Consider the following 10,677-nt stretch of genomic DNA (forward strand, 5'->3'; position numbering starts at 1 on the left):
TCTGCTTAGCAGGCCTCTTCCTACCCTTTTAGTCAACTTACGGTCTTCTTCTCTGTAACTGGAATCCAACTCTAGAGATATCTGTCGAAAACTAGGCCGTGCAGAACGGGATACTTCCTGGAGAGGAGCACGGCTGCTCCGACGCCGTCGTCTGGCAGTGCGGTTGCAATACTGGGACAGAATGGCTCCTCTGCTGCGTCCTGCAAATGAAAGGGAAGAAAGACTATCACCACGGAGGGGGGGAAAAGAATCGTCCTCTATGCTAATTCCCACATTTCACATGGCCTATCTGGAAATTCTTCTTCATAGAAAGAAGTAGACTGGGGCCACAGGGGAGCATCACAACTCACCAATAGTCCGGCTGGGCATATTCGCAAGGATGCGCAGTGTGGTGGAAGAGAAGTCAGGGTGCTCAACCAGCTGTGCATTTGGGTTCCAAGTTCCAGTTGGATTTGAGGAATGAACCAGGTTTTCTGGAGAAAAAGAAATGGCCCAGATACAGCCTCTCTACATTGCCAAGTTGCTATGAACTGTCCTATCAAAACTGGAATCTCCACATCTTCCCTTCTTCTTTCTGTTGTGGCCATTCCCCAAATGAGCATGTTTTTCCCTAACAACTTAGACAGTCATTCTAAATTTATTTTACTGTTTCCTACAGCAAATATTTGTAACATGATAGATTACCAGGTGGACTGAATCACTCCCTGCTGTTTATACAGGGCAGAGATCCTTGTGCCAATACAGTTGTGTACAGGCAGTTTCTGTGTTTTCAGAAAAAAACAAAAAAACTCCAGACCCAAGCTTCACAAATAACATAACAATAAAATGCTCAAAATCAGCTCTAGAGCAATGAGGTAAAATTCTTGGCAAGCACTTACTCATATACCACTTCATCGTGCTTTACAGCACTCTCTGGGCAGTTTACAATGTCAGCCTATTGTCCCCAACAATCTGAGTCTCATTTGACCGACCTCAGAAAGATAGAAGTCTAAGTCAACCTTGAGCCCCGTCAGGATCAAACTCCTGCTTGTGGGCAGAGCTAACCTGCAATACTGCACTTTAACCACTGCCCCACCACGGCTCACTTTATATGAATCACACAAATGAGTTGTTTTGAAGGGGAGGAAAATAATATTCTTAGATTTTGATCGGGAGGCAAATACCATCCTAACATTCACTTTCCTAATGGACGTATGAATCATTTAAGTTCTGCTTCAGGTATTTGAATGCAGCTGCCTCATGAAGTGAACCAGGGGTGGGATGCAAATTTTTTAACTTCCAGTTCTATAGGCGTGGCCAGGTAGGCATGGCCAGGTGGTCATGTGACTGGGAGGGTGTGGGTTTTGTTTGTTTGTTTTTGCCTCCTGGGCCTCAGGGAAGCCTCCTGGGAGAAGCAGTACAACAGTGAGGGGGAATCAGCTGTGCCGCACAATTTAGATTAGCTAGAAAGCAAGAAATCCAACGATTTCCTGCTTTCTAGCTAATCTAAATTGCGCAACACAGATGATCTTTGGAAAACTGCTGATTGGTGGGGAGGGGGAAGGAAATACCTTGATTTTCGGAGTGAACGCTCCCAGCTGATCTTTGGAGCTACTGGTTTGCCCAAACCAGGCCGAACAAGTAGAATCCCACCCCTGCCTCTTCCGCATAGTCTGCTGATCATGGCAGGAAGATGCCTCGGTAATTTCAAGAAGATATGGACAAAATATTACAGCAAGTGGAAGAGATTGCCTCCAGAAGTTGTGGGTCAATGGAAGTTTTTAAGAAGCCATCTGGAATGGCATAGGGTCTTCTGCTGGAGTAAGGGATTGGTCCCTTCCAACTCTGTTATTCTATATTTCTCATCACCATTGTAATTGCAAATTGTCACTAAATGAGGCAGTTTCTAAACAAGGACTTTCTATCATTCTGTCTCTTCCATCAAGGATTATGTGCCATAATATTGCATGTCAACCGCCTCCACTGGCAAATAATCCTTTAATGCTACCCTGCAAAAATATTCTCAGAAAAATGTATTCATGCCCTAGCTTGACCCAGCTCTCTCAGTGAGCCACTGGGTCCTAAAGGACAGGGAAAGAAGATAAACAGTGTTTTCTGTATTGGCTGAGTTCATCCTGGGTGGAGGGGTTCCCCCTATAGTCTTGGTTCTTGCTCACTCATGGATCCCATATCTTGGTTAATTCTCTTATTTTGATCTGACCTATCACTCTCTAGGCTATCTGCAATGCTGTTTCAGTTATCTTATTTAGTATCATGTTAATCTTGTGACAGAGGTCAGTATTATTACTTCAAATTAAAATCCATGTTGGCTATAAACGTATTGGGGAGCTTTCACTGTCTCTGAAGCCAATCTTTCAGACAGGATGGTTGTGAGGATAAAGTGAGATCATGCGTTTGTTTTTCATCCTACTTTTTACTGTGAACAGAGTTGTTAAACGTAGTTAAGAAGCCAAGGATTTTTGTTTAGCTGTAAGTGCTGGCTATACAGAGATACAATGATTGAAAAGAAAGAAATTGCTTTCTCTTCATCCACACTTTGTTAAAAGCTGTAACATCAGACTGCACAGCCTTTTCACATTGTTTTCTGAAGAAAAATCAGGAAATACCATTTAAAAGTTACACAACTTTCTCCTCTACCCCAACTATTTACCTACAAATTGAATATTCCTGATAATTACAAGGAAGTCTCTGTGCTATATAGACGTGGTTTGACTTACCTTTGCTCCTCTTAGTCAGATCTTGCATCTCTACCAACTCTTGCTCAGCCAAACTGCTCTGCTCCTTAATTAGCTGGTGGAAGGAATCATGCACGGCCCCTTCATCATATGGACTTAGGTCTTGGCTGTGGGGAAGAGATAAATGGTCTGCCCAACTGTTTCATTAACAGGATCCCTAAAACAACAGCCTCTAACATCTCACCAACTTCACATGGGATTTAGTTAGTAGTTGGGAATATGTAGTACTAAATGGCAGAAGGCAAAACATATTAGAACATTACAGTTCTTATAGCAAATCATGACAGAGTCTAAGACACAAACAATGCATAAGAGGGATGGAGAATAACTAACCACGTCATCAAATATGATTTACAAAAACTTCCCCTCTGGGCCTTCAGAGCTTATGTAAGCATCTGCTAATGGGCACCCAGGAGATCTACATAATGAGAGTGAAACCAAAGCCTTATATGTTTAAACAATAAACTACAAACAAACAACTAAGTCTGGATTATTACACATTGGAAAGTAGTTTTGTAAGGTAGAGATTAATCTCAGCATCATATCTTTTAGCGCTCTAGTAATTGCATTTTATTGTTCCATTTTTATTTCTAATTTAATTAAAATGTCAACATATTTCCATCTGAATTCTGTAAATTCTTATTACATAGCCGTATTCTGTTCTGGTATATTATGTCCTAAGTCTAGGGAAATAATGATTATCCAACAATCAAATATTGAGGTAGAATGAATCAATTCCTGTCTCTTACAGGATTTGTAATATATAAATCCTGTACTTTTGATCTCTGTGGCTAAAATTCTGTTAATAATAATTTGTGGATCTTACTACCATATGGTTCAATAATGGACAAAACATGTTTCGTATGTCTTAAGGTCAGATTTAAGGCAGCGATATTCAAAACATTTAGAAGCAATGACTAATATTTTCCTAACACTGTAGACTATTCTGAGAATAACTGAAATCATGGTAGGGCAATTTATGCACTACCCACTCATTCCCAAGGATCTACATTGGAGATTATAAATAGTCCCAATAGTAGAGAATTTTTGTAGCTCAGGGTTGAACTTTGGGGTCCCTGGTGCTCTCTGAGCTTGGTGATTTTCTTGCAAACATTTTATTACCAAACTAGGTAACATCATCAGTGCATATAAATAGCCCTTCAACTTTTTTTCCAATGTTGATAATGATTTGTATTTGTTACTGGAAACTCCTCTCCCCAGCTTTCATAAACAGGCAACAGAACTCCTGCATACCAACATTCCTCCCCATGCTTTATGATAACAAGAATTCTAATTGTAGTATTCTGATAATTCAATATAGAAAAAAAAAGTCTTATTTTCAGGCTTTTGAAAAGGGAGTTTTGCTTTGAAATCAATACGTGCTAATTTTCAGCTTTGTACCTAATTTGGAAGGACTCTAACCATCTGATGACATGCTTTCTTTTTCTAAGGCAGGAATGAATTCAGTTCCTATATACTTTTTAAAAATGTGCTTATTTAAAAAAGAACCACACTCACCTGGCAGGGTCTCCATTCTCAAGGTCCTGAAAGGTGAAAGTCACAGTGTGGGACATTTTTGATAAATAACTCCACAAGTAATTTGCTGGTCTCTGCACTTTTCAGTTCCACCACATTTCCAAATGCAGGTTACGGAAAGAATCAATATCACATGAAGCTGGTTCCATTGAGACGATTCAGGCTCTACATCTTCTAACAAATTGTTCGGACTGTGGTCTAATATCTGATGTCTTCTTATTCCCTCTCAAGATCAAAAAAACAGCAGGCCACAATGTTCAAGCCTATAAAGAACACAACTTCAGACACACAGAGCTGTATTGGGTTCTCCTGCCTCCTCCTCCTACAAGATTTAGAAAGTGTGTATCTCAAGAGCTGCCTGGTCCGCTGTGAGCAAATCACACAAAAAGGAAGGAAAACAAGGTCGAGACAAAGGCTGCAATTCAGGCTGGATGCCTGCATTTCAGACTATGCAAACATAGCTGCTGGCCCTCAAACTTCGTACTTCTCTGACTTATAGTAGAAAAGAAAATCATTTCTGCAAAGGAAAGCGGAAGCTCCCTTGCACTTACCTGCAGGTGCGTCTCTGAGTTTCACTAGCAGAAGACTTAACATAAAGTTTCTCTTGACTATCTCAATCCTTGTCAAGCAGCCCAGCTATATCACTAAGGGAGATAAGTAACCCTGCATTTCAATACTCCAGGATGGGCTTGGCTTCCAAGGGTTAGTAAAACCCAGTTCTTGCATTCCTGAGAGAAGAATGTGAGTGAACACCAGCAAATGAAGCAACCAAGCTTCCTGCCTGACAGGAAGTTTGTTTCTACCACTGGCTGTGCAGGTTCAAGGGGCTCAAACTCTCAATAGAGCATGAGAAGAATGAAGAAAGGAAGTGAGGTTGTTGCAAAACAAAGCATCCTGTCGGGGTTCAACACCAGGAAACTGTCTGGTTTGTTCCCTGCCGCTTAGCTCAGCAAGAGTTATGACATGCTTTTACTGTATTCAGGAAGATATTTTGTTTTTCTTTAGAAGACGCTAGTACTTTGCTATACTGATACCAAAGAAATTTATGGCATCTTTGCTTTTAGAAATTATAAACTTGTGGTTTCAGCATAAGGTCAGTACATACTCTAAGTAATTATCTTGACCAGGACAGCTCTTGACTGGGAGAAAAAAAACCCACTTCTGCTTCTCAGTCTGAACTCTCCCACATTATTTATCATTCCATTTAGGAAAGGTCCCATACTCTGGCTGTTGAGATATCTGACTTTTGGGAGATCTTAGGACCTCTTAGGACCACCTTGTCATGCAGGGTGGGGCAAAATAAAACCTCATTAAAATGGCAAGAAAAAGACAGCAGCAAACCAGTCTTGACCCGTTTTAATAATTTAAAAAATGTGATTTTAACTGCAGCTTGCAACAATACGTCGCATATTTTTATCTTCTGATACAGGGACAAGGATGGTCCACCCCAGAGGTTGAACATGGACTATCAGACGTCTTTGTTCCAACCGGATAAAGACAGAATCCAAACTTCTGAAGGAACTCAAACTTCTGAAACACAAATCCTCAAGCCTTGTTATGTATTCTCACCTCCCCGTTGCAAAAATTGGAAGCCAGCTCCTGCTAAGTAACAGCTTCAGGACAAAGATTGTTGTGAAGTAGCAGCTTTCAGTGCTTTGTAGAGCCTTAATGTTTTCCTGATCCCAAAGTACACAAGGGTAAACAAAGCTAGAGAGAGTCACGGCTTTGGGGAACTAAGGGTGTGGCAACAGAAGAAAAGCAAATTTAGCTTACCTAACAGATGCTGTTTTAAGATTTTCAGAAAATCCTGAAGCCTGAGCTACTAGTTCTTGATATTCCAAACTTTTAACATATTGGGCCTCAGCTAGGCAACCTTTGTCATCCTTGCTGAACAAATCAGGCAGCAGCAAAACTCTGGAACTTTCTTTCTTTCCTGGAGTTGATGGCTCTCCCAGTCCTCTTGTATGAAGGAAAACATCCAGTAAAGAATGAGCCAAACAGGAATTCCCCAGTACTTGCTGGGGAATGCTGGGAGTTGAAGTCTATAAGTCTTAAAAGTTGCCAAGGTTGAACACCCCTGCTCTATATGGAATGTCTTTTCACATCCAGGAGATGGCTGGGAGAACAATCCTGCTCATCTCTGGAAGCAAGGAAAGCATCCCATTCTTAACAGAATAACAGAGTTGGAAGGGACCCTGGAGGTCTATTAGTCCAACCCCCTGCTCAGGTAGGACCCCTATATCATTTCAGGCAAATAGTTGTCCAATCTCTTCTCAGAAACTTCCAGTGTTGGAGCATTCACAACTTCTGGAGGCAAGTTCTTCTACTGATCAATTGTTCTAACTGTTAGGAAATTTCTCCTTAGTTCTAAGTGCTTCTCTCCTTGACCAGTTTCCATCCATTGCTTCTTATCCTGCCTTCAAATGCTTTGGAGAAGAGGTTGACACACCCACCCACCCCACCCCCGTTCTTTGTGCAACCTGTTAGATATTGGAACACTCTTCATGGAGAAGGAAAACAATTCCACCCACTCACTAGTTCTCACAGGAAGAAAGACTTGGGGAGAATGAATTGTCTCTCCACAAATTTTGGTCTGCCAAGATGTTTGGAGAACAGAAAGACGAACGGATCAGGTGAAACAGGTATATTCCTGTTCAGTGAATCATCTCCACTTCTTTATTTTCCTAGCTATCCATTGGTTTATTCTGCTATTATCACCTCCTTGGTTTTTTCTGAGCAAACCTCTCCGTCAATGTTTCTCAACCTTAGCAATTTTAAGATGAGTGGATTTCCACTCCCAGAATTCCCCAGCCACCATACTGGATAGGGATTTCTTTGGAGTTTGAGCCTACACTTGATTGGTGGTTTCACTTAACCAAAGATCCAGCATACTCTGGTACTGGTTTTTCTGCAATGTTCCATGACACTGCCTTTATCTTATTCCCAACCCATGGATGAGGCAGTCATAAGTCACCTTTAGCTGTACTTGGTTAAATTAGTACTTTTCGGCTTATTATGACATTGCCAGGGGCAGTCTGAATAGTTTTCTGCTGACTCAAGGATGTCCAGGAGCAACTCAACAGTAGCAGCGATAGAGAAAATCTTTTTTTTAACCGTGTGCACCTCCCTCAATGGTGCCACCCACCATTTTTTTTAAACAGCTTTTAGGCAACTACAGTTGCAGCTAGATACTGGCACTTTTCTTTGCACCACTTCAATTTCCATTTATTGTTTTAAGTTAAGTAGGATATAAACAAATCGTTAGATGGATAAGGTGGATGTCAAGAGAGCTGCCCACATTTGCTCTAAAATGCTTCATGTTTGATATGAGCAGCGTTGGGTTCTTCTTTTTTTATGAAAGTTCAGTTTATAACCCGTTACCCCAGCAGGCCCATCATGCAGATTGGCATAGGGATTACATATAAATGTCAAGCTTCCTGTTCTTTCAGTTCCACAGAATGCAAGGAGCCAGCTGCTGCGTAAATGATATGCATGAAATGCATTTGCTTGCCCGTCATGGCTGCCCGCCTTTCCAATGAATTAGAAGCCTTTTGTCCTGCTTTGGCACCAATTCAACTGAATAGCAAAACTTTTATCACTGTCTAAGCCATTCAAGATGATGTGTATACTTTCTTCAGTCTGCTTTGGAGGATATCTACCCAGGTGACCATTGATCTGCACAATAACAATTATCTGTACTTTCCCCATTTCAATAGTATTTATTTTTTGAGGGGGTGTCTTCAAGTGTTTTGCCATGCATATATATCATGAGTTTATAAGATTCATAGTCCTCCCCCGCCCTTCTCCAATTTGCTAGTGAGCCACACTGTTTTCTCTCTTAAAAACCCAGACCAGATTGTTTTGCTCAGTTCAGAAACAAACTACAACTGAAGATCATTGGCAGCATTTATACTAGTTGGTGTAACCCAAATCTCAATGAATTTTGGATCATTTATTGGTAGCCACACCAGGGAAGAATTTATAATTGGCATGGTCGCTGCTGAGCTCTAAGGAGCCAATTTGGATTCATCCAGCCAGCCCATTGCCCTAGATCATTCTCCCATTCATGAGTGCATGCGCACATTACAAAAATAGTGTGCAGGAACAAGAGAATGACTAAAGAGAAAATATATGTTTTGCTTAGACATATTATATTTTCATTAATTTATTCCACCATATATTGTGTGGTGAAACAAAAATATTTCAACCCTCATAGAATAACCTCACTGCAGTTCTATATTTTTGCCAGTATCTTTGGTATGGCCCAGAGGAATTCTTAATCATAAAGCACAGTTGCAGGAGAAAGAAGAAAACTGGATAAGAAGATACAAAAGTTATCACCCAACAAACTGGCTTCCATCAGAAAGCTGGGAAATGACCTCACAGGAGGTTGTCTCTTCCTAATTCTGCCAATTTCTCCGGCAGCTCAGTACTATATCCATCAAAGAAAAACATAGGAAGAAAGCTGGTCGGGTATATCTTTAATGCATTTGGTAGCTCATTCCTCAAAATAAAAATTACAGCCTGGTTACTTACCAACACAAGGCTGTCCAAAGGCCACCTTAGCTCCTGAAATATGTCATGGTCCCAAAGTAAAACACTGCCTCCATCAAGAGCATCCTATTCTACTGGCTGATGGCAACCCTCCTTTACATTCTCTCATTCAGGCAGCTTCGGAAGAATGGACAGGCTGCATAACCCAAGCTTTTTGCTCCCGCTGTGCCAAGTAGTCCAGCCTGCTGTCTCATCTTCCACCCTCCCTTTTCTCTGGGCATATTCTTGGCAGCCACCTCCTTAAAATGAACTCTCTGATACATCGGGGCATGATCCCAAAAGGGTTAAGAAAGAAAAATGATTTTTCCAGCAACTCTTCTACTCATGTTCATGCTGAAGATCCCAGCCTATTTATCTGGGAGCAAGATTATTACAATTATTGGTGTTTAAACTTGATCAGGACCTTAGCATTTTTAAATTTTATTTATTTATTTATTTGCTTAAAAGTGCTCTTCTGGAGGGAATGATGAAAAAAAATGAGGCAAACCTAATCCTACAGTACAAAACATAGACTTATTCAGAAAAGGCAACAGGCTCATTTTCATTATAAGTAAAATTTAAAGTCCAGAAATGTCAGTGCTTTCTTGTTTCTGAGGATTCTGCAGAGTTTTACATTTTTTTTTTATCATAATAGACCTATGACCCAAGAGATCTATATTTAGCGAGAAGCACCACTTCTTCTTGAACTTCTTACTAGGAGTAAATTATGCAGTATGTGGGTTGTAATAAGTGATATTTTATCGTAAAGAAGCAGACCCAGTTTTTCCAGAGAGATCTCCCCGTTAAAATCTTGCCTCTTTTGATTTGACTCTACATTATAGCTAGTGCTTCTATTGCCCCGTTCAGATTTTCAAAAGGTAGAAAGACGTACTATTTTAAAGCTGAAATTTTAAAATGAAAAACCCTGCCTCATTTGAATCCAATACCTTAGGATCCTACAATTAAATACCGTAATTGATTTTCTCTGGGCCAAATAGCAAGTGCTTATTATGTATTTGTGTTTGGGGCTCGGAATGCATTAGAAAGAAAGTAAGATCATGTTTAGTGCGTTCTTTCATTCATTAGACTTTTTAGTCTGCTTCATGGTTCGACCCCTCCAGGACCAGGGCCTCACTTCTACAAGCAGCTTCGTGGGTGTGAGAAAGAATCACAAGGTCAATTACTCCACGCAGGAATCTTTGTAGCCGCGTCCCTCGGGTGATTTTCCCGCCTGCAGCAAATCCTACGTTGGACAATGGAATTTCTGAGATCCAGGATAGCGATCGGAGTAACGGAGATCACATTCAGGCCCCAATTTGCAACCAAGAGACCCCCGCGATTATTACAAATAAACAATTGTAAAACGTGCGAGAAAATGTAAGACCTTACCAAATAGTCTTTTTACAACTCCCGGAATCACGACATAGCTCTACAGTTACATCAGGTTATCTTTTCCACTCACCTTGTAAGTTATTCCTCCAAGTTTAATCAGGTTAAAGGGCTCCTCTTCACACCAAGAAAACTTTCTTTCTCCAAAGGAAATCCCAGTCCCGGCGGCTAGAACACACCCCGTGCTTCACCTGAACAACAAAGGATTTTGGGAGCTGTAGTTTTTTGTTTTTTTTTCCTGAAGAACCTACTGGAGCAGGAAAGGTGCTTTTAGGGTTGCTTTTAAGTTCTAGACAACTGAAACGGAAAACTGCTTGCGAGAAGAAAAAAGTTTCCTCTGCACAAATGAGTAACTTTCATTCATATCCAGCGAGACCAACTACTCTTATCAGGAGGCTTCTACAACTTCTAGGTGAATGTTTTTCAAGGTTGTAAGTTTAAGATGTGTGGCCTTCAACCCCCTTGCTAACCCAGAAATTCTGGG

The 10,677-nt window shown here is 40.8% G+C and overlaps 1 protein-coding gene across 6 annotated transcripts in view; it reads right to left on the minus strand.

The window, feature by feature from the left end:
* TMC6 (transmembrane channel like 6) overlaps positions 1-10,382 on the minus strand; it is a 34,079-nt gene extending 23,697 nt beyond the window's left edge. The window contains exons 1-6 of one of the 6 annotated variants that reach the window (XM_087953972.1): positions 10,267-10,368; positions 4,823-4,999; positions 4,254-4,496; positions 2,718-2,842; positions 351-473; positions 42-200 (exon numbers count right to left, since the gene is read on the minus strand). In XM_087953972.1, the coding sequence (XP_087810098.1) occupies positions 42-200; positions 351-473; positions 2,718-2,842; positions 4,254-4,309 (463 nt within the window). In that variant the 5' untranslated portion in view covers positions 4,310-4,496; positions 4,823-4,999; positions 10,267-10,368. Of the gene's footprint in view, positions 1-41; positions 201-350; positions 474-2,717; positions 2,843-4,253; positions 4,594-4,822; positions 5,000-6,044; positions 6,270-8,807; positions 8,993-10,266 lie in introns of those variants that run through there. The other 5 variants (XM_087953968.1, XM_026667302.2, XM_087953970.1 and 2 more) reach the window with 5 other exon arrangements.
* Between the last annotated feature and the right edge of the window lie 295 nt (positions 10,383-10,677).

The sequence above is a fragment of the Notechis scutatus genome, chromosome 2 (genome assembly GCF_049901735.1).
Source record: "Notechis scutatus isolate UNSWTSFEM ecotype Mainland chromosome 2, rNotScu1.2, whole genome shotgun sequence".
NCBI classification, from domain to species: Eukaryota; Metazoa; Chordata; class Lepidosauria; order Squamata; family Elapidae; genus Notechis; species Notechis scutatus.